The following is a 24,535-nucleotide window of genomic DNA, read 5'->3' on the forward strand; positions in this document are numbered from 1 at the left end:
TATCAAGCACTTACTTGACAGTTTTTTTCTATATGCGATGTATAAAACCTAAAACAGTGAGGCTACAGGCTGACGCTAGACTACAGTAGGTCATTTTTTCATTGTTGCAACGCAGATGACGCTGATGGAAGGAGGCTGGATTGGAGGGCGCGCACGGACGTAACGGAGACACCGCAGACGCAAATTGAGAGAGGGAGGAGAATGGACAAGGGATAGGCTATACGTAACTAAAACCTCAGTTGTAGCAGCGAGGATAATCTACAACCTCCAGTAACATCAATATGCAGGACCAGGCCTGATAAGAGAATAGCCTATGGATTAAATACCACATTTGGTTGACCATTTTTTATCAGCTGCAATCAGTCTTTCGACGCTGTGTCCCTTGATACATTGTCGCAGCAGTTTCTATTTTCAAGCAATCATTTTAGAAACATTTTGCGCTACGACGACTGATCGCAGCTCAGATCCTACAATTTAAACATAAATAAACGTTATAGGCTATTATTTTGGCCACGAGCTGCATCCACTCTTGTGGCAATGTCGAAACCCCGGTGAGTATAACCGTGGCTTGTAGTGGAGTTCTCTGTGGCTTCCGTAGCGACAGTACTGCCTGGTCTGAGACCTCTTTCCTGCGATGTTCACACAAATACAAGTAAGTGCTTGATAATGGTCAACATTGTAAATCTGTCAAAATATAGGCCTACTGTAGTCTGTATTCCGTCTGAATCACTTGCACGCGCGGTTCCTCTATTCTGCAGCTGATTAACTTTGCATAACCACGTTATTGAAGTGGGACGCGCTAACGATAATTGTAACGGTGAGTTGCTGTAATAATAAGATACCGAATGCTTTGGCATGTGTGTTGTGTCACTGGGACATCATGACTGACCCAAAGAGTTCGGTCAATTCCTTCTAACCTACATCAAGCTATAGCTTTACCCTCACTCATCAGCGCAATGTAGTTACCTACACATTTTCATGTAGGCTTTTATTAATCCAAACAGATTGGTATGAAATAGATCCAAATAAATTATCCTTACTGTAACATTTGGTCTGCAGTGGACTAGTTCTTGTTTCTGGACTTTGGCTACCACAGTTAAGTCATACATTGTACATATATATATATATATATATATTTACCATTTAGCAGACAGACACTTATCCAGAGTGATTTACAGGAGCAATTAGGGTTAAATGTATTGCTCAAGGGCACATCAACAGGTTTTTGACTAGTCAGGTCAGAGATTCAAACCAGCAACCTTCCGGTTACTGGCCAAAAGTGTTTAACCGCTAGGCTACCTGCCACCCTTATCTCTCCAGGTAAAGGCCTGACCAATAGTCTTTGATGGCATTCTGAGTGACAACCATAATTTAAAGATACTTTTATGCTTTATGAACTCAGTTTAAACACTCACACAGTTCAGTTTCTCAACTGCTGTTCGGTTAGTACATTTCATCATCAGAATGCAGGTGAATAGTCTCCCAAGGGAATAACCTGTGCAAACTATGACCCTCCAGGACCAGGATTGAGATTCCTGATCTTAAGAAGCCATAATCCAGTTTGCAATTAACCTTTCACCGGTCTGAGATCAGTTGGCAAGGTCACCTCTGCTGCTCTCACTGTCTCTCCACAGTGCTGCATGCAAAGCTTTCAAATTGAACTTTAGATATCCTCAGTCCTTTACACAGAAACACCAATTGTGTTATAACAGTTCTTAATCTGAGATAAGGAACATTTACAGAGATAGTTAACTAAAAACAAATACTGGTATCAGACAAAGGAAGGAGACAGAATTGGGTCTTTTGTTGATGCTGTTACTGTTGAGTTTAAAGTGTCAATTGTCAAGATAGATTTTCTTGGCTCAGAGCTCATCATGATGGTCATTCAAAGCCTTTTTTTATAATGTGCTAGATGTTGTAGAAGATGGTGCCTATCATCGTGCAGAACTTGTGTTAGTAAAAAGATGACGCTATCTAGAAACAGTTTTAGACAAATTTGTCTGTCAGTTTTTGAGCTTCACTTCAGGTTAAACTATTTGTGATGCATGTGAACAATAGTTATGGTGCTGTATTTTCAACTTAAAATAGGAAAATGTATATGAATAATTATGCACTATTTTATACATATGGCATGTAAATCAGAGATTCTTTTCACTTTTCCCCTATAACATACCAATTTAGTCATCCTATCCCCTAACATTTCTTCCAATATTTTTTTGTCCCCCGGTCTTAAAACATTCATCCAACTTAAACATGTTCTGTGTGCTTGTGTCTGAGGGAGGCCGAATTGCAGTTACTCTATCTGTCCTTCAAGCTTTCCTGTGACTTTGACCTTTGGAATGTGTCACAGAGGGAGAGAGTTGGGGGAGGGGTGGTTGGGTGTAGTGTGCAGAAACGTGTATATGTGTGCTTGTGTGGGAATGGGAAAAGTGACTGCAATGATCCAAATTGTGTCTGTGAGAAAGACAAAAATGGTTTCCCCCTTTGTCAGCAATTTCTACCAAATGGTGTTGATGAAGATAACAGGACACAGTGTATGATAGACAGTCACTCAGTCATTTGATACAATTTGGTTTAGAGATAGGGAGTAGTTTAGTAGTTTTACAAAGCTTTGACAAATCTCTCTCTCTCTCATACACACACACACACACACACACACACACAAACACAGGTTTTGTTGGCTAAACATTTCAATACCCTAATAAGCTTGAAAATCCTAGACAGAGTGCTTAAAATATGATTGAGCCTTATAACAAGAAAATATATCAACATCTTCGAGCTTATGTTGGTTAAAGCAACCATTATGTTTGGTGTACAGTACATACTGTATGTACACGTGTGTGTGTGTGTGTGTGTGGGGGGAGGGGTTAAGATTTAGATAAAGTAACAATTGGGAGACCAAGATGAAATGTGTTTTGTCCCTGTCCTATGACATAATCTTGAACATGCACATAAAAATACATGACCTGAGAAGAAATCAGAAATGTTTTGTCTTCCCTCTTAGGTTTCCTGATAATCAGACTGTTCTACCCAGACCATAGCCACAATTCTAAACCAATCAAATAAAAAGTGAGTGTGTTTACCAGGAGAGGAGACGAATACGGCTTTACAGCAGCACAGCAACACAGGTAATTGCTTTGTCTTCTATATCTTTCAATCAAATCTGAACCAACAGTAATTATGGATGTTCAATAGTGATCTGATCTATTAATGCGGTTGTGAAGTTTGCTGAAACTATTTTAAGATATGGTCAAACTGATTGACTTTAAGCACTGACAAAGTGTTGGACTACATACACTCAGCCTGTGGAGGATATGCTTGATAAAAGTTTGAAGGGTTTAATGATTTCACAGATCAAAAAGTTGCCATTATTTGTCAAATTAAAGTTGTTATTTATGATGTGTTTGCTTTTTATAAAGACTTTTAGCTATGCTACTAAGGCATACTGTAGTAGGCTGGGGTAGACAGTCACCCTTGTCTCAGTCTTTCATTGAATGACTTACATTGACTACTTCCTATTATGCATCAGACTTCCCATCTCCTCCTGTCTGAAAACCAACATTCGATTTCGACACGTTTGAGGATCATGACACGTTTTAGACGCGTTATAACATGTTAGCTACGTTGTGTAGCCTCTCAACAACACAAACCTGCGCGATAATATCGCCGAGGGAAAGCAAATACTTGGGGAACTCAAGCTACATTGAGGGAGAGAGCTTGCTGACTAGCGGTAAGTTGATGTCACCTGATGAGGAAAGCCAACAATACACATAGATTGCTAGCTAACGTTAGCTAGCTATAGTAACGTTACTAGTATATTTTCTTTAGACTTAAGTTTGGGATTACCTAGCTAGTTATCTAAATATACGTGTTCCATTCAGCTAGGTAACTGAACCTCCAACACAGATCTAGATAGGGAATATTAGCTGGAAGGCTAGCTCGTTATATCTGAGAATGTGCAAACGCCACACATGTAACTTCACTTGCTATAACGGCTAACTGTGATACTGGCTAACGTTAGCTAGCTAGCTAAATTCCTCATAAAGCCAGGAAGAATAATAGGGACGTGGCATTCATTTTCTTATTACCTACACTTTTTCCTTTACCTGACCAACCTGCCTCTCACCGTCCCACGAATGGCTTTGCCCGAATTAAAGTACACGAAAAAATAGTTAGTAAATGCATAGCTGTTAACACAGCTAGCTAGCTAGCTAACTCACATGCACTGCACATTTTATTGAATCTTGCGGGGGCTTCTTCCGGTTGTCTCTTGAGTTTGAGTTCAGCGAGGGTGACCGATTATATTGTTAAGGCTCATTCTGACAAATAGGCGTGAAGACCTCAGCATTTGTCAGATCATTGAAATCTCTGTTTTACCACTTCATTTCATCACTCTTGAATATGTTCATTTCATAAAAGTCAGGAGATTATTATTTACCTGTTGGGATCATCATTATCAGAACATTGTAATTATTGAATAGCTTCACAAATAATAAATGGTCACCTATGCCAAAGATGGGAGCTAGAACAGCGTGTGAAATTCTTGGCATGGATATATTTTACTAGAAAGCATCTGTGCCTGTGTCTCTCTCCCTCCTTTGCAGTTGGACTGTAACTCCTGTTACAAATAGTAGAGAGGTGGGGTTGGGGTCAGGGTAGTAATGTCATAGTTGACGTGTTACGTAAAGGCGTAAAGATTACAGGCCATAGTGAATGGCGTGTGAGAAGCATTTGGCCACTGGACCAACCAAAGTACACTGGCCCACATTGCAACACCTCCTGCTGATCTGTGGAAAGGAGGAGAAGGGTAGGACCAGTGGCCTACAGTGTAGAGTTCAGAGACAGGATCCCCTTTTTACACAATCCCTGTCTGTGTGCTGTGTGCTGTCATAATCCCAGAATCTCTTTAAGTAACATTTTTGCATTACATTTTGAAAGTGTTCTCTTTCTACAGTTGTACAGATGATTAAGTGATAATCGGCCATGCACAACTGTCTCTAATGCTGTTTGTAGGTTCAGTGCGTCACAATGGAGAGTGTTGGGAGTGTCGTCCATCTCCTTACTGGAATTCCTTATGGGGTTAAGGGATTGCTGCTACTCTGCTCTGGATTAATGACCCTAATCTGGAGAGGTCAGAGTAGGTTGGAGCTGGGATTATGGTCTCTCTCACATCCCTTAGCATTTTAGCGCTCAAATACGGTACATACGGTACTCTCACACGCATGCATGCTTGAACACGCTCTCCCTTCCCCTTCTCTGTCTCCATCTCGCTCGCCTATTTCTCTCTCTCTCTCTCTCGTAATTCAAAAATATCCCATTATTGTTATGTCAAATTATTCTCTGCTGGTGTGCAGCCATTTGTCTTATAGGCTACTGGTTGTTGCATATCTATGAGGCAATAGGTACCCACACTGCAGTAGGGCTGGGAAGCGCCAGGGACCCCACGATACGATATCACGATACTTAGGTGCCGATACAATATGTATTGCGATTCCCACAATTCTATATTTATTGCTGTTCAATATTGTGATTTCATGTTCCAAATATGTCTACTGCTGAGAGATGAGAGCATGAGAACATTAGTTTGATCAGTCATTGAAATTAAAGTGCTGAAAACATGTTGGCTCACTATTTAAAAAGAGGATGGAGAACAAGCTAAATTAGGAAAAATACCAGAGTTTTGGTGCAGATGCAGCCGACAAGCTCTAGCTAACGTACTTTGACTCCAATGTAATATTGTCCAAAATAATATTACGATATGTAACTGTCGTTGTTTTTCCTCCCATCACCTAGCAAGAATGATGCAATATTTAGCGTTAAGGAGAAGACTCCACCCAAAGTGGGGTATGAATACCACCACGGGGAAAGCCATGCCTTTGTCTGAATTACAGCTGAATCGACCCTTTGGGAAGAATTCAACTTGGTTAAGCTTTTCTAGTGTCCCTGAGTTATTTACTCTGAAAATTAGAACCTTGGTGAAGGTGGTGGTGAATCCTGGTAAATCCTGCGTTGTCGGCAGGATTCACCATGATTTTTTAATCAAACCAAAGAGTCCAGATCAGTTGTAATTCAGACAAAGGCATGGCTTCCCCCGTGGTGGTATCCATACCCCACTTTGGGTGGAGTCTCCTCCTTATCACTAAACATTGCATCATTCTTGCTAAGCAGGGAACTAAGTGATATGAGCCTTTAACGGTTTCTCCCCTTGTCAGTACTGTCACGTGCGATTGTTTTCCCTGCGCTCAGCCCCTCCCAAGCTTCGTTATGGCACCCCTCATGTCTCTTTTGTAACTAATGTTCCTATACTTCTGAGTATAAGTGTTCCAAGTTTAACCTCGAATCCAACACTGTGAAAGCCTACAGTTTTTTTTGCTTTTAATAAGGGAAAAGGAGGCATATTACAGTGTGTATTATGTTCAGTCTTTGCAGCTCTCTGTTGGTGCTTGACAGTCAAGCCAAAGGTGTCTTCGCCGTGACTTGTCAGATGTCAAGCGAGTGATATAATTCAGCATTGAGGCAACAGCTTTGATTATTTTAATGTTGTCTCCTTAGGATTGATGTTGGTCCTGGTTGTCTGGAGGGGTGTATTGATACTAACATGTAATGAAAAGGTGACTCAGAAATGGATGTGTGACAGTCTGATACCTCTGTCTCACCCCCCTATCTTTCTCCCCTCTGTCTGCAGTGATCATGTCTTCCAGGGAGCGTCGGTCAGACCTGTACATCAAGGCAGAGCCCAGCAGTCCAGAGGGAGGTGGTGGGGGCCGGGCCAGCCCAGGGGGAGCCTCCTCAGACTCCTCCCAGAGTGGTGGAGGTGGGACAAGAGGAGACGGGGTTGGGCGCTACTCACCCCCTCTGTACACACCGGCCCTGCGGTGCCACTTCAAGGAGGAGGGTGGTGATGGGGCGGAGGAGGGATCCACAGGTAGCGGAGGAGGGCGGTGCAAGTATGCCCTGAGCACACTACCCAAGAGACTGTGTTTAGTGTGTGGAGATGTAGGATCTGGCTACCACTACGGTGTAGCCTCGTGTGAAGCCTGCAAGGCCTTCTTCAAGAGAACCATCCAGGGTAAGGATGTGTGTGTGTGTGTGGATGAAGTTGAGTGTGTGCCTTGTGCGTTTCTGCAATCCAGTATAGTGAATGAAAATGGGATAGACCTTGATTGCTTTGACAGATGTCTCATATCGCTATTGTTTGTTTATTCTCCTTCTCTCCGTCCTTCTTTCCACCTCCTTGCCTTACCTAAGGTAACATCGAATATAGCTGTCCTGCGTCAAACGAATGTGAGATCACCAAGAGGCGCAGAAAGGCTTGCCAGGCGTGCCGCTTCACCAAGTGCCTTAAAGTAGGCATGCTGAAAGAGGGTGAGCGTATGACCCATAGCCCTTAACTAGTGGTCTGGACTGGTCTGGTCTGGAGACACTGTTTGATGCAGTGTGGAAAGTAGTTATTTGATTAAGATCTGTCTTTTTTTTATCTCCATACTTCTCCAAACAAAGGGAATTTGTTTCTCTTTTTCTCTCTCACTCTCCTACTCTCCTTATCACTTTCTATTCATTGTCGTGGTGTTGTGTGTTGCAGGAGTCCGTCTGGACCGGGTCAGAGGAGGGAGACAGAAGTATAAAAGGCGTCCAGAGGTGGAGAATGCGACCTACCAGAGTACCCCTCTACCGCTTAGGAAGGAAGGGGAGAAAGGTAGGAGATTGTTCAGGAGACATTTTCAGAGTTTTTCAGTTAAGAAACACTCTTAACTGTGCAGTCTGTTTTTCCAGAGAGCCTTCATTTCTGAACAGAAGCATCAAGTAACATCATGGAACTATTTCCACATAAGGATGAGTTTAGATTAACATAGTGCCTTTGTCCTTTGTTTTATGGTAAATGTAACATCAGTTGTGCCATGACCTTTGCTTTCTGTTTGTGTGCGTGACCCAGGCTCCTCCAACATCATCGTGTCCCACCTCCTGGTGGCAGAGCCAGAGAAACTGTTTGCCATGCCTGACCCCCTGCAGCCTGATACGGCTCAGCGCACACTCACCACCCTCTGTGACCTCGCCGACCGCGAACTGGTCGTCATCATCGGTTGGGCCAAACACATCCCCGGTAAGGGGGACAGGGAAGAGGGATTGGTGGGGAGGGAGATCGGCATGAGAAGAGAATGGCGGAAAGTAAGGTGAAATAAGTTAGTGGGAACTAGCCCTCAACTCTTATCAGTAGCCCTGCAGTGGTTCATTATGCCTTGATCAGGGACGAGAATGCTGTCTCGTTGTATCAGCTTTTAGCCTAGTGATTGATCAGTCAATCTACCCTGTCCCCCACTGTAGGCTTCCTGTCGCTGTCTCTGGCAGACCAGATGTCGGTGCTGCAGTCGGTGTGGTTGGAGGTGCTGGTGCTGGGTGTGGCCTTCCGCTCCCTGGGCTGTGAGGATGAGGTAGTGTTCGCTGAGGACTTTGTCCTTGACGAGGAGATGTCCCGCGTGGCTGGACTGACAGAGCTCAACGCAGCCATCAGCCAGCTGGCCCGACGCTTCCGCTCCCTGCAGCTGGACCGGGAGGAGTTTGTCATGCTCAAAGCCATCGCACTCACCAACTCCGGTAAACTAGCTATACAAAAGTATAATCCTAGAATACCTTTACAATCAGCATTATGTGGAGTGTCACAACATGAAAATGTGATGAAAGCAGTAGGTGAGACTGAAGTACCGAACCCTCCATATGTACAATTAGTTGCTAATATGATGACATGCTTTATTTGAAGCACTATTCCACTTTCAGTTCCATTAAGCAACAGTTTATGTCCAACCGTTTATTTAAAAGAAAATACAACTCAAGGAATCAGCGAAGACAGATTAGTAAAGATCGGTGTCATAGTCTCCATTTTTGAAGAGATTGTTGATGAAAATAACTCCAGCCCTGAGGGACTGACAGACAATTACTGTAAACAGAAGATTCACCCCCACGGTCTGCTTAACCCACAAAGGCACTATGTGTTATGCAAATACAAAGATGGTCATTAGTCTGGACTGGTGTGTCCTGTTTCTTAATCATCCACATTTTCTGCCAAACACAATCTTACAAAACCATCTCTCCAAAAGATAAAATAAATAATTTAGAAAAAAACACCCTCTTCCCCCACTGATATACAGTCTGACCATGCTCCCCCTCTCCTCTGCCAGACTCTGTATACATAGAGGACATGGAGGCAGTGCAGAAGCTGAGGGACCTCCTCCACCAGACCCTGTTGGAGATGGAGTGCCAGCGACATCCCGAGGACCCCCAGCGGGTGGGGCGCCTCCTCCTCACCCTCCCCCTCCTCCGCCAGACAGCTGGTCGCGCCCTCACCACCTTCTACAGCATCAAGACCCGAGGTGGCGTGCCCATGCACAAACTCTTCCTAGAGATGCTGGAAGCCATGATGGACTCGCCCTAGAGAGAAGGGAGGATGAGGAGAAGCCAAGGAGAGCGGATGCAAGGGCACGATGAGAGACGGGCAATCTGCAGAGTGAATGGCTGGCTGCTGTGAACGGAGAGGTTTGTCTTAGATTTTGACCATGAAGAATGTGGAGATAATCTCTGGCCTCTTCAGAGATTCAAAATGGTGTTGAAAAAATGGAGAAAACGTGTATACATGTTGTAGATGCCCTCAGTGGAGGTTGATGGTGGAGTTTAACACCTTAATACTTGACTGCCAAACTTCATTGAAAGAGTCCAAGACATAGTCAGTTTGAATGTCAGAATCATATTAGATTTCCAGTATCACTAAGGTTTTTCATTTGTAGCACTGGGCTCAGACATCAATTCAATGACTATTCCATGTTTGTTCAACGTAATTTCAACCAGTGTGTGTGCCCAGTGGGTAAGCTTCACATCAGAAACTACTGAAGAACTGCAGTTAGATATCTAAGACCAGACTGTAACCTTGTGGCTGAGTCTTGATTGTGAAAAATGCAATATCTCCCTCCACACAAAAGCCATACTAAAATACCAGGCAAAGAAACAACCATTTACAAAGACTGCAGTATAGGGTCAGACCAACCATGCACCCATAAGAGTAGTAGGTTAGTCTACATACACAGACGCACAGTCTTACAATTTACTCATAGGAATTACTTGCAATATTTTTAAAGCAATACAATACTTTACATACAAAAGAAAATAATAGTGGTAACTGGTTAGGCAATGACTGGCTATACGTATAGGCCTATGTGGCAGGGTGGGTGTGGAAAAACAGCTTATAAAAGGCTGTGCAAATGGTTATTAGTCCAAGAAAAGGGAATATGATGATTGTCAACAACAAGTGTTGAAGTGTCGCTGTACTTGGAAGTTGTTTGATTTTATTTATACTGTAAGTAGTCCCAATAGGCATACAAAAAAAATGAATTATGCGCAAGCCTTTGTGTGAGTGTATGTGAGAGAGAGAAGGTGCGCTGTCATTTTGCAGTGTTGGCACCACACTGAAGCGGCAAGATCAGGGGGAAAAGTAACTGTTCTACTTTCTTGGTCAGCCTGGCCATAACAGAGTGAATAAAGAAGATTGGGTCAGAGGGGAACTACAATGGCTCCTGAGCATGTTTTCATTGGATTCTTGATTCTCCAGATCTCTTCACTGGTCCTCTCCAACCCCTCTGATTCAGATGGAATGTGCTGTTTAAAACCATTAGTTTGATTAACTGACTGCCGTTATTAGTGATCAAATCAATTTGGGGCTAAAATTAGGAATTTAAACTGTTTTTTAAATATATATATATATATATATATATATGAGGTGTTGTTTCAGAGGAACAGTTTGCTTCTCCTCTTGCAGCCGCTGAAAGACTGAAGAAAGGGACTTCTGTTGTTTTGACCTGGAGGTCTTCGTACTGTGTATGACCTTTGAACTGCAAGCCTAATAGTGCCCAAATGGGGTTTAGAGCAACATGAAATGCAACACATTCAGCCTCATATGGGAATCTACAGCCACTCTGACTGAGACCCTCCTTTTAATCCTTCTCATAGTTTCTATTTGTCTGTTTACTCTGTTTTATGGGCTTGATTTGTGAACTACATGTATCTATTCAGAGCTCTTACAGTGTCTGTAAGCTGCAGTGTCTGTAAGCTACCAGAAATTGCAAAATGTAAAGGGCCTGGACTGTTGGTCCTTTGGCCACTTGCTGAGGAAGAATGTGATTGTAAATCAATCAGAGCAGCAAAAGGCTAATTCAGTCTACAATGTCATCTTCATAATTCATTCTAGTAATACAGCACCCAACATGTATGATGTAGAATCTAAATCATACTTGTTGGGTGCTGTATTACTATAGATAAGTTATGACTGTGTATTTTCACTGTTGAGAACTTTAAAGCATGGTAAAAAAAAAGCCCATGAGAGCTGAATCCAGTAAATGTGTTAGTCCCTGACATGAATGATGGGATAGATTCAACTAATTGCCACTGTTAATTGAAATTCATACTTGAGTATCTGTTTTTTCTACAGGATTTTAATCTTGAGTTTAGATTGTTAAACTTGGAAAGTTTGGTACTGAAATAAGACGGTTAAACTCTGAAAGTTTGGTACTGAAATACCTGAATAAGGCAATCCATTGTGAATGTTGTGAATGTTATGTTTCAAATTTATTACTGAAATAGATTTTTTTTTCTGATAATGCATTGAAGAAAACCCATGTTCTTTAGTATATTAATTCAACCATGTTGAATTAACATACTCTCCTCTCAATTACCCCACCTAGTTGTGAGAGGAGATTTTGCAGTCTGGAAACTCCCAAACAAATGTTCGAGATTTAGTTCTGTTCGTCGTGGCTGTGGATGTTTGCGTTTGATGACCATTTGTGGCTCCATTATTGTAATTCAGGTTTTTAAATTAAAAAGTAACACCAGGCGACAATTGTTTCAACTCTGTACTATATCTTGCTGTCTGATTTGTTATGTGTTCTATCATCATTTTTGTATTTTGTTTCTCAAAGACTGAATTTAAAAAAAAAATGTGTACAGTTTAATAAAGTTAATGTTTGTGTCAATATTAACTCTAATATAATAATACAAAGGTAGTGTTTTCATAGGGATACGCAATATGTAATGCCACTTTGTCTGTCATATATAGGTACGGTTGGTGGGGGGGGTTTAGACTATCACAATGTAGAGGATGTAAAGTCATTGCTAATTGTTAGTATGTTTGTGTACATTGACGTAAATGAGCAATACAAGAAATTACCAAAACTCAGTTTCACATTTCCTTGTATAGTCACATAATGTAAATTAAACATCAACAGTAATAAAAATAATTAATAGTAGTACTAAAGCTTATAATATGGAAAAATTCTAATCGATATTTGTATTTAAAAAAATACTGTATTTAAAATATTAAATTCTATTTTTCACTCAATTTGCTGATGTTTGTTAATACTTGTTTAATTCTTTGTGTTGGTTTTAGTCTAATGGCTGTGAATGTCTGTGTTTGTACTGTTTTTCAGTAAGCTACAATGGTTCATTTGATGTGACTGTCTAAACAAAATGTCCATAATTAAATCACTGTGAAGACAAATGCTACACTGCAGGAAACAAGGGGTCAATTTAAATATTGTAGGTGCTTTGTGTTTTGTAATAAATTAGCAGACACCATCACATATCATTGGTCTCGTACGTCTTCTGTCATGATCTGTTTGTTAGAATGTTTGTCTGTCTGCTGCTGTCCTGTTTCCCAATCATGTTAAACAATATTTCCTGTCCTGCTCACCAAAGGTTAATCGGTCAGATATAACCAAAGATATCCTATTACATTAGTTATAATATGTAAGTCTATGGACATAACTGCATAATGCAGATTCTCAGCAGACATGTACCCCTCTGCAGAGGTACAGTATCATATCAGATTTCATTAAGAACCCCAATTTGAAAGACAGTCAGTTTGTGAACTTTTTGTATTTAGAACTATCTCCCATACCAGCAGTTTACCATCAACACATTAGACATGTATCCTGCACAGCCTCATGCACAGTGATCTCTATGACCTAGGGCTATAGCTCAGTCCATCACCATTTACAGCAGGAGGCACATTATCTATCTATATGGTCAATGGGCTTGAACCTGGGTCATCTGTGGAAGATTATATTAGCCCTCTTCAGCTAAAAACCTAGGCATTTTTAAAATTAAATATAAACAGCACATTATCTGCCAAACGCTACCGCTGTCACTGACACCAATGGAACCTAACGATGTGCTCTGGTCTCTCGGTTTTGATTGGTTGGATCAGAGAGGATCTTGCTAAAACTGTCTTCTCATTGGACACTGGAAAAAGTGCAACAGCTTTTGCTTCCCGTTTGCTGCGATTTAATAACATTAGTTCCGCATTATACTTGGCAAGGATGTATGGGAAGGCTCTTTGTTTGCCAATGTTTCCCTAAAATCAGTGGGAAAACTTTCCAAGGGCACACAGTTGTAGAACGATGGACACGTCGGAGGTGGAGGAATTGCTGTCTCCAACTAAAGAGTTTCTACTCACATACTTTTTGCCAGAGAAATGTTACAACTACTTTTTTGTCGACTTAAACTTTTTCCACGGTGAGGTTCGCTGTCCTGTTGGTCCGGAAAAGATGTGCTGCTGACGTGATATTCATTTCAGATGTGTTATTTAGAGATGCTTACGTAGAGCAAAGCTGAGGCAATTGTTGCATGCGTGATTGTTAAAGTGTTACAATGTTTCAGCACCTTTTGTATACAGTGTTTTTATAAGCCTTGCCGAAGGTCTTGTAAAGCCTACAGTAGATATTTTCTAATATTTTAACAAGTCCTCCACCCCAGATGTTCATCTGGAAATTTGGGTCACAGCTTCATACTGGTTTAGGTGGTCTGACGATACTTTTTTTGTTGTAATAATAGTGCCATGCTGGAAGATAGTTCTGAGCAAAACTGTGGGAGTGTGGATCATTCTTGGGACTGTGATGGGTGAGAAAAACCTCTCTGTCTTTTCGACTGCTCTCACACATTATGCAAGGATTAATAATCGGGAAACCTCTGTTATGTAGAGGTTCTATATCTACATATCGCTTTCTGTCTGTTGCTATGCCTTTTTTGCTTTTCCCCCTCTCTCATATGCCCTTCCCTCTCCTCCACCTGTCGGTCTGCCAAACAGCGCAGCTCCCTCAGCTGTGGAAGGTACTGAGGGCCAGGAGTGCATCAGGGATTAGCTGGTGGTCTGTCCTACTGCAGGTCTATGCAATCACAGGTCCTGTGGTCTACTGCATCACCAATAACTTCCCCCTTGAGTATGATCAATTCAGATTTTTTATTACACACTCCTTTTTAACAAAAGTGATTTACACTAATCCAGCCAAACAGTGTGACGCTGATGAGCGCAAACCAGTGAATTGGACAAAGCCTGTTATTGACAACATTTGTGTGTCTGTCTATCTGCACAGAGCTTGGTCAGAGAGACTGTTCATGTTTATGCAGGGTTTGGCCATGGGCTTCCTCATTCAACACTACAGTGGTAACACCCTCAAAGGTTTGACCACTCCTCTCTGTGTATACTTGTGCTTCCAGTGTGCCTGAGTCCCTGCTTATAGATTAATTTTACATCAATACTCACAATAGTGGCGAGATTAAATGTTTTAAACACGTTGATTAGCTACTGTTTGGTAAGTCGCCACTTAAAAGGAGCAAATTAGGCAATGTTATGACAAAGTAGTTCAACAGTTCACAGGAATATGAGTGTATGGTCTGTACCAGGGCTGTGTCATAACTGTCCTTGTTTCCTGCAGGTATAGTATTCCTCTTGGCCTATGGTGGTGTTATGTTGCTCCTGACCTCTCCTCTGGTCCCTGAACACGTCATCCCTGCGATGCAGGCCTCCAGCATGCTGGCTGTTGTTGCTAGCCGGGTATGATACAATACTTTTATTTTCTATTTGCATGGAAATGTAATCAACTGCAAGGCTTATAGCAGTTAAGGTACAGTCAGCAGATGGTGTAGAAGTGTTGTTTGTTTAGCAACAAAACCGACGCTTGTGAAACTATGGAGCAAAACAGACTGGGTTGGTTAAACTTTTGACAGCATGTAAACTATAATTTGTCTCAATGTTTATTGAAAACAAATCCATTTGCACAATGAGCACACATAGTTCCAGTTGTTGGTTAGCTAGCTATATTAGCATAGACATGACATCAGTCAAAACACCTCAAAACAAGACATGGTCTCAATAACAAGATACAAAGAGGCTGAAAAAAGCTACCTAAGATTATTTTTACATTTCATCTTAAGGGGTGTCGGGGGCGCCGTGATAGTTATTTAAGATACTTTTTAAAGAGGTAGGGTTTAAGACGTTTTGGAAAGATGGGTAGGGACTCCATTGTCCTGACTTTAGGGGGAAGCTTGTTCCACCATTGGGGTGCCAGGACAGAGAAGAGCTTTGAGTGGGAACTGCCCTTCCGAAGGGGTGGGAGGGCCAAGAGACCAGAGGTTGCGGAACGGAGTGCTCGGATGGGATGTAGGTTTTTTCATAGCTTGAAGGTAATGCTGTTCCCCTTGCTGCTCTGTAGGCAAGCACCAGGGTCTTGAAGATAATGTTTGCTTCGTCTGGAAGCCGGTGGAATGTGCAGAGGAGCGGGGAGTACTTAGGAAGGTTGAACACCAGACAGGCTGCGGCATCCAGGATAAATTACAGGGGTTTGATGGCACAAGTGGGAAGCCCAGCCAACAGATTCCAGGAGTCTAGACGGGAGATGACAAGTGCCTGGATTAGGACCTGCACCTCTTCCTGTGTGAGGAAAGGTCGTACTCTACAGATGTTGTAGAGCATGAACCTGCAGGAGCGAGTCACTGGTTTGATGTGTGCAGAGGACAGGGTGTTGTCCAGCGTCACGCCAAAGTTCTTTGCACTCTGGGAGGGGACACCGTGGAGTTGTCAACTGTGATGGAGAGGTCTTGGAGTGGGCAGGCTTTCCCTGGGAGGATGGGAGGAAGAGTATCTCAGTTTTTTCGAGCTGGAGGTGGTGAGCCGACATCCAAGCTGAGATGTATGCCGGGTACACAGAGATGTGTCGCTACCTGGGTGTCAGAAGGGGGGGAAGGAGAAGAGTAGTTGAGTGTCATCCGCATAGCAGTTATTTATAGGAGAGACCATGTGAGGAAATGACCGAGCTGAGTGACTTGGTGTAAAAGGAAATGTAAAGGAGGGCCTAGAACCGAGCCCTGGTGGACACCAGTAGTGAGAGCAGACACAGATCCTCTCCAAGACAGCTGGTAGGAGCGACCTGTCAGGTAGGAATGCAATCCAGGAGTGTGCAGAGCCTGAGATGCCTAACCCTGAGAGGGTGGAGAGGAGGATCTGATGGTTCACGGTGTCGAAGGCAGCGGATAGATCTAGGAGGATGAGAACAGAGGAGAGAGAGTCCGCTTTGGCAAAGCCCCTGTGACACAGAGAAGAGCAGTCTCGGTTAAGTGACTTGTCTTGAAGCCTGACTCGTTAGAGTCAAGAAGATTATTCTGAGAGAGATAACGAGAGAATTGGTCAGAGACGGCACACAAGTGTTTTAGAAAGAGAATAAAGAAGGAATACAGGTCTGTAGTTTGATGTCAGAGGTGTTGAGTATTGGTTTCTTACGGAGAGGAGCGACTCGGGCCATCTTGAAGTCAGTTGGAATGCGGTCAGTGATGAGGGAAGTGAGGAATGGGAGAAGGTCTCCAGAGATGGAGGAGGGGATGGGGTCAAGTGGGCAGCTTGTTGGGCAGCCAGAGATCACTAGGCAGCTTCTTATCATTGTTGCTAGCTACCTGGCCGTTCATTTCCGTGCCGCTGTCAGTCAACCCGTCTATAGGAGCAGAGGGGTATACTACAAAGCAGGATTAATGAGTTAGCCAGCTAACTTTGATAAACAAAGGTTGATTTTCCTGGTCCATTTAAGAAAGCAACACTTAGATATGCATTTTTGGTTGTTGAGTCAATTAGACCGTGTCCATTTTATGCTCATCTTTTAGAAAAAAACATTATTTCAGAATAGTTCGCTGGCTCAGTCATTGATCTTGCTTTTTGCCTATATTGACTTGTACAGACTGACTGTTGATTGTTTTATGTTGGATGTTTATCCAGGTGATCCAGGCAGGGACTAACTACTACCATGGCAACACGGGCCAGCTGTCAGCTCTGTCTGTGTTCCTGGTCTTCACTGGCTCCCTGGCTCTTATCTTCACCTCTCTACAGGTATAAAAAAAATCTGCACCTTTACATTCCCTTTCAATGCCTCTTTGCATTCTACCCTGCCTTCTCATTTGACTTCTACCATCTCTTTTCCCTTGTCACTCCTCTGTTCCTCATCCTTCTCCTACATTATTCCCCTCTCATACCTTTCCTCTCTTATCCCCCTCTCATCCCTCCTCCCTTATCCCCCTCTCATCCCTCCTCCCTTATCCCCCTCTCATCCCTCCTCCCTTATCCCCCTCTCATCCCTCCTCCCTTATCCCCCTCTCATCCCTCCTCCCTTATCCCCCTCTCATCCCTCCGCCCTTATCCCCCTCTCATCCCTCCGCCCTTATCCCCCTCTCATCCCTCCGCCCTTATCCCCCTCTCATCCCTCCGCCCTTATCCCCCTCTCATACCTTTCCCTTATCCCCCTCATACCTTTCCTCCCTTATCTCCCCCTCATACCTTTCCTCCCTTATCTCCCCCTCATACCTTTCCTCCCTTATCTCCCTCTCATACCTTTCCTCCCTTATCCCCTCTCATATCCTTTCCTCCCTTATCCCCCTCTCATATCCCCCTCCTTTCCTCCCTTATCTCCCTCTCATATCCCCCTCTCATATCCCTCCTCCCTTATCTCCCTCTCATACCTTTCCTCCCTTATCTCCCTCTCATACCTTTCCTCCCTTATCTCCCTCTCATACCTTTCCTCCCTTATCTCCCTCTCATACCTTTCCTCCCTTATCTCCCTCTCATACCTTTCCTCCCTTATCTCCCTCTCATACCTTTCCTCCCCTGGCCGTATCCCTCTCTGTAGGAAACTGGAGACTGGAGCTCTGTCTCTACTGTGACCCATGTAGTGGCTGCCTGTCTCAGCTGCCTGCTCCTGACCCAGGTGGTTTGTTACAGGAATAGCCGTACTAAAGACAAGACAGAGTAGTGGTCAACCACAATTCAATCCAAGGACCCGCTGTTATAGTAAATGGGATACATTTTCTATTTCAATCATTCTATTGTGTGTGTGTGTAGTATGGCAAAGTTTGTTCAATTTCAGGTCACATAATAAAATATAATGCCCTATAAACTATATTACTATATAAATGGTATATATATTTGTACTTCCAGTAATTGCGTTGTTGCTCGGAGACCAAAGTGTACTGTGATTCTCATGCCTATCTTGAGGAAAGCTGCTGCAGAAGTGTAATATCTTCCCTTCTTTTACAGATACATTTTTGCGTCTCCATTGGCTCATATATGGGGATTGGGTTATTGAATTTGTTCAATTTTGTTATTAATAAAACTTTTGAATATATTGTCGTACAGCAGGGTCGTTCCACAAATAGAATGCCCTTTGAGTCCCTTTTGATATTTTAAGTATAAATTGTGCACCAATATTACTTTTGAATACGCCTGTTTTTATTAAATGAAGTGCCTAATATGAACCACGGAAAATTCAAGAACTCAGTTTAAAGAATAAAGACTTTCTAAAGTGCATGTTTTTCTGACTTCAAGGAGGATTTTATCCTACTCAACCCCTACATTTCTCTTAAGATCATTGCAAAGCAGTAGTTATTTTGTTGCTTTGACTGTAATGTCTGAAGATTATTATTCATTTAATGTCATGAGTAATTAATTTACGTCTGTTCCTCATTTTAAGGTCAACCCTGTTAACATGAACTGAAATCTTGTTTTAATAATAAAATTGTTTCAAAAGTAACATTGGTCATATAGTGAAATCTGTGTAAATATAGGTGAACTGGTTATACTCTTTGGCCATTTTTTTGTGTTTTCATGGTATTAAAAAAAACGAATTAGAGCACAACACAACAACCCTGTTACTCATAGATGGGCATGAAATGTTTGAACAATTAACACTTTTGTTAAACTTGCATTCTATTGCCCCTCCCCTGTTGTACACAACAAGCTTTCATTCCTCCTGTCACAAGGGGGATTTATCGCATAAGATGAAAATATCAACCCTGTTGCATTCAACTCTGTTACTTTATCTGGTAGTTCATTGGCACTTTACAAAAGTATTTTTTTAAATTAACCTCTTGAGATGGGGAAAAACGTGTTTTTAAATGCAGTTAAACCATGTTAAAATTAGGTAAACAATATTTTACCAAATTACACTGCCCAAAAGGCACAATTGGTGCATCCTTCATGAGAAAGGTAGTCTCACTGTGTGGGTGCAGCATGTAATGATCTTGTTTGTGTGGAAGGCTGTGGATTTTTTTCTTCTTCACCTTCACCCGAAGTTAAGCTTCACATCTGGACTGGCTCATATCTGCTTGAGGCCCAATGTGTTCTGTTCTTATCTACCTGTACAAGCGTATGCATCTCCAAATTCCCTGACGCATCGATACGTGTGGCAGGGTTTCTATGCCTTTGTCCTGCTTTTTGATGTTCTGTTGCACGGCCCAACCCTTCACAGCTCTGATCTAAGGATCTGCGTGTCCAATACTTGTCCACGTTTTGTTCAGTTAGGGCAGGGGTGGGCAAATCTGAACTCATCTTGAGGGGCTACAGTGGATGTGCGTCTGCTACCCACATCCATACATGCAGTCAGAGCCAGCCCTAGCCTTATATGGGCCCTAAGTTAAATTTTGTCCCTCCCTTGCAAGCAAAACATTACCTACAATTCTTCATTATTTGCCATGGGCCGTAAAGAAAATGTTACCGTTTTAAAGCAAGTTTGCTGCAATTCTCCACATTTTGCCATGGATGCAGAGAGAAATATTTGCAGTTTTATTGCTGAGTGTATCGTGCTTTTTGAAGTCGTTTCGGTTTGATTAGAAAAAAAATATCACCGTTTTTGATTTCGGTTTTGCACATTTTTCTTACATTAAATTCTCTATGCATTACGTGGGTGTCGGAGACCATAGGCCCACCCACTTAGGAGCCAGGTCCACACACTGGGGAACCAGGCCCAGCCAATCAGGAGTTTTTACCCACAATAGGGCTTTATCACAGACAGAAATACTCAGCACCCGCCCTCCCCCCTCTGACAATCCCGCAGGTGAAGAAGCCGGATGTGGAGGTCATGGCCTGATGTGGTCTGCAGTTGTGTGGCCGGTTGGATGTACTGCCAAATTCTCTAAAACAACAGAGGCAGCTTATGGTAGAGAAGTTAACATTAAATGATCTGGAAATCCCTCTGGTGGACATTCCTGCAGTCAGCATGCCAATTGCATGCTTCCTCAACTTGAGACATCTGTGGCATTATGTTGCGTGACAGAACTGCACATTTCAGAGTGGCCTTTTATTGTCCCCAGCACAAGGTGCACCTGTGTAATAACCAGTGGCGACCTGTCATTCAGAGCCTCACCTGTTTTGAGCCCCACCTGTTTATCAAATAATAATAATACAAATTGCCTCAGTGTTCTGTCACTCATGGAGACACTACGTCACCGCAAAATCTACGGGGAGAGCTCGGAAATTCAAGCCCCTTCGGTGCTGCCATGGAGTTACAGTCCACATTTTGTTATGTTACAGCCTTATTCCAAAATGTATTAAATATATTTTTCCCTCATCAATCCACACACAATACCCCATAATGCCAAAGCGAAAACAGGTTTTTAGAAAGTTTTGCACAAAAAAAAGATACCTTAAGTATTCAGACACTTTGCTATGAGACTCGAAATTGAGCTCAGGTGTATCCTGTTTCCATTGATCATCCTTGAGATGTTTCCAAAACTTGATTGGAGTCCACCTATGGTAAATTCTATTGATTGGACATGATTTGGAAAGACACACACCTGTCTATATAAGGTCCCACAGTTGACAGTGCATTTCAGAGCAAAAACCAAGCCATGAGGTCGAAGGACTTGTCCGTAGAGCTCCGAGACAGGATTGTGTCGAGGCACAGATCTGAGGAAAGGTACCAAAAAATGTATGCAACATTGAAGGTCCCCAAGAACACGGTGGCCTCCATCATTCTTAAATGGAAGAAGTTTGTAACCACCAAGACTCTTCCTAGAGCTGGCCGCCCTGCTAAACTGAGAAATCGGTGAGGTGACCAAGAACCCGATGGTCACTCTGACAGAGCTCCAGAGTTCCTCTGGGGAGATGGGAGAACCTTCCGGAAGGACAACCATCTCTGTAGCACTCCACCAATCAGGCCGTTATGGTAGAGTGGCCAAATGAAAGCCACTCCTCAGTAAAACACACATGACAGCCCACTTGGAGTTTGCCAAAATGTACTTCAAGGACTCAGGTCTGATGAAACCAAGATTGAACTCTTTGGCCTGAATGCCAAGCGTCACATCTGGAGGAAACCTGGCATCATCCCTATGGTGAAGAATGATGGTGGCAGCATCATGCTGTGGGGATGCTTTTCAGCAGCAGGGACTGGGAGACTAGTCAGGATTGAGTGAAATATATATGAAGCCCAGTATAGAGATCCTTGATGAAAACCTGCTCCAGAGCGCTCAGGACCTCCGACTGGAGCGAAGGTTCACCTTCCAACAGGACAACGACCCTAAGCACACAGCCAAGACAATGCAGGAGTAGCTTCGGGGCAAGTCTTAGTATGTCCTTGAGTGGCCCAGCTTGAGCCCAGACTTGAACCCGATCAAACATCTATGGAGACTTGAAAAAAGCTGTGCAGTGACGCTCCCCATCCAACCTGACATAGCTTGAGAGGATCTGCAGAGAAGAATGGAAGAAACTCCACAAATTCAGCAAGCTCTAGGAAGACTTGGTGGTTCCAAACTCCTTCCATTTAAGAATGATGGAGGCCACCGTGTTCTTGGAGACCTTCAATGCTGCAGACATTTTTTGGTACCCTTCCCCAGATCTGTACCTCGGCACAATCCTGTCTCTGAGCTCTACAGACAATTCCTTCAACCTCATGGCTTGGTTTTTGCTCTGACATTCACTGTCGACTGTGGGACCTTATATAGAAAGGTGTTTGCCTTTCCAAATCATGTCCAATCAATAGAATTTACCACAGGTGGACCAATCAAGATTTAGAAACATCTCAAGGATGATCAATGGAAACAGGATACACCTAAGCCTCATAGCAAAGGGTCTGAATACTAAATAAGGTATTTCTGTTTTTATTTTTAAAACATTTTCAAAAATATCTAAACCTGTTTTCGCTTTGTCATTATGGAGTATTGTGTGTAGATTGATGAAGGGAAAAAATTATTGAATCTATTTTAGAATAAGGCTGTAACATAACAAAATGTGGAAAATGTCATGGGGTCTGACTACTTTCCGAATGCACTGTATAACAACCTATGTGTTGTGATAATTGCGTTGATTGCTCTATAACCTGTAAATTCATATGCCTTGCGACCGTGATATACACTACTGGTCAAAAGTTTTAGAATACCTTCTCATTCAAGGGTTTTCTACATTGTATAATAATAGTAAAGACATCAAACCTATGAAATAACACATATGGATCATGTAGTAACCAAAAGTTTTAAACAAATCAAAATATATTTTGAGATTCTTCAAATAGCCACACTTTGCCTCGATGACAGATTTGCACACTCTTGGCATTTTCTCAACCAGCTTCATGAGGTAATCACCTGGTATGCATTTCAATTAACAGGTGTGCCTTCTTAAAAGTTAATTTGTGGAATTTCTTTCCCAGATAATGCATTTGAGCCAATCAGTTGTGTTGTGACAAGGTAGGGGGATATACAGAAGATAGCCCTATTTGGTAAAAGACCAAGTCCATATTATGGCAAGAACAGCTCAAATAAGCAAAGAGAAATGATAGTCCATCATTACTTTAAGACATGAAGGTCAGTCCATACGGAAAATGTCAAGAACTTTGAAAGTTTCTTCAAGTGCAGTCGCAAAAAACATCAAGTGCTATGATGAAACTGGCTCTCATGAGGACCGCCACAGGAATGGAAGACCCAGAGTTACCTCTGCTGCAGAGGATAAGTTCATTAGAGTTCCCAGCCTCAGAAATTGCAGCCCAAATAAATGCTTCACAGAGTTCAAGTAACAGACATCAACATCAACTATTCAGAGGAGACTGTGAATCTGGCCTTCATGGTCGAATTGCTGAAAAGAAACCACTACTAAAGGACACCAAAACTAAGAAGAGACTTGCTCAGGCCAAGAAACACGAGCAATGGACATGAGACCGGGGGAAATGTATCCTTTGGTTTGGAGCCCAAAGTGGAGATTTTTGGTTCTAACCGCTGTGTCTTTGTGAGATGCTGTGTGGGTGAAGGGATGATAGCTGCATGTGTATTTTCCACCGTAAAGCATGGAGGAGGAGGTGTTATGGTGTGGGGGTGCTTTGCTGTTGACACTGTCTGTGATCTATTTAGAATTCAAGGCACACTTAACCAGCATGGCTACCACAGCATTCTGCAGCGATACGCCATCCCATCTGGTTTGGGCTTAGTGGGACTATCAGTAGTTTTTCAACAGGACAATGACCCAACACACCTCCAGGCTGTGTAAGGGCTATGTTATCAAGAAAGAGAGTGATGGGAGTGCTGCATCAGATGACCTTGCCTCCACAGTCCCCCGACTTCAAACAAATTGAGATGGTTCGGGATGAGTCGGACCGCATAGTGAAGGAAAAGCAGCCAACTCAGCATAGGTGGGACCTAAAGGCGGAGACAATAAAATTACAATAAGAATACCATTTTAGCTTCAACATTTCAACATCATCAAATCACCACTGCTTAGTCTAATACAGTGACAACTAAAAGATACCAAAAATGATTTAGTCCATTCAACGTAAGCTAAATATGACATGGCTGTCTATGGTGCTGATTTCTGCGTGTTCCTTCAAGTAGAAAATATATTAACTCACCCTACTTGTAGAGAAACGCCAATGCCATCCTCCTCTCTTTCATGTTGACGAAACTGTCTATCACTCGGTCATACAGTACACACTTTAATTTGTTTTTGTCCTCGGCTACCCGGCTAAAATGCTTGCTCGCTAGCCTAAATTCCATTAATGGGCAAGGTTAGCTAGTTAACATCAGCCTTCTACGTATCTACATATTGAACTTCCATCCTCTCAGGCCAGGGGCACAACATTGTATGAATTAATGGTTGGAACAGAATCGCAGTTATAATCATAATCATTGGTCAGTATTCCATGGCTAATTTAGGAAAGGGTCAACTTTTGGTGTCTCTCTTGTCGTGATGTGTGTTTTGTCCTATATTGTTATTTTATATTAGTCCCCTCAGGAGGCCTTTTGCCTTCTGGTAGGCCATCATTGTAAGTAAGAATTTGTTCTTAATGGACTTGCCTAGTTAAATAAAGGCACAATTAAAATAGCTAGCTACTAGCCACAGGTGGACAACACAAGGAGATGCAACAATTCATGCTGTTTCTGTCAATGATTTATGCTCTCAATGCGATTTGATAGGAGTGATGTCAAA

General features: G+C 42.5%; 2 protein-coding genes across 4 annotated transcripts; both read left to right on the plus strand.

The window, feature by feature from the left end:
• Window positions 1–168: 168 nt before the first annotated feature.
• LOC112230666 (steroid hormone receptor ERR1-like) lies at window positions 169–12,617 on the plus strand. 3 transcript variants are annotated; one of them, XM_042311014.1, is made up of 8 exons: window positions 169–652; window positions 3,005–3,128; window positions 6,686–7,069; window positions 7,249–7,365; window positions 7,583–7,696; window positions 7,934–8,101; window positions 8,323–8,592; window positions 9,174–12,617. In XM_042311014.1, the coding sequence occupies exons 3-8, from the start codon at window positions 6,691–6,693 to the stop codon at window positions 9,425–9,427; spliced, it is 1,302 nt and encodes a 433-aa protein (XP_042166948.1). In that variant the 5' UTR covers window positions 169–652; window positions 3,005–3,128; window positions 6,686–6,690; the 3' UTR covers window positions 9,428–12,617. The 3 variants fall into 3 exon arrangements, with proteins under 3 accessions (XP_042166948.1, XP_042166949.1, XP_042166947.1); XM_042311015.1 differs by having other exon boundaries at window positions 169–551; XM_042311013.1 differs by lacking the exons at window positions 169–652; window positions 3,005–3,128 and adding an exon at window positions 3,459–3,730.
• A 716-nt stretch (window positions 12,618–13,333) lies between these two features.
• LOC112231324 (mannose-P-dolichol utilization defect 1 protein) lies at window positions 13,334–18,881 on the plus strand. Its single transcript, XM_024398018.2, has 7 exons — window positions 13,334–13,551; window positions 13,870–13,935; window positions 14,123–14,255; window positions 14,409–14,494; window positions 14,751–14,869; window positions 17,078–17,188; window positions 17,982–18,881. Exons 1-7 carry the CDS (start codon window positions 13,437–13,439, stop codon window positions 18,102–18,104), a joined length of 753 nt encoding a protein of 250 aa, XP_024253786.1. The 5' UTR covers window positions 13,334–13,436; the 3' UTR covers window positions 18,105–18,881.
• Window positions 18,882–24,535: the final 5,654 nt, after the last annotated feature.

Source organism: Oncorhynchus tshawytscha, linkage group LG33 (genome assembly GCF_018296145.1).
Source record: "Oncorhynchus tshawytscha isolate Ot180627B linkage group LG33, Otsh_v2.0, whole genome shotgun sequence".
NCBI classification, from domain to species: Eukaryota; Metazoa; Chordata; class Actinopteri; order Salmoniformes; family Salmonidae; genus Oncorhynchus; species Oncorhynchus tshawytscha.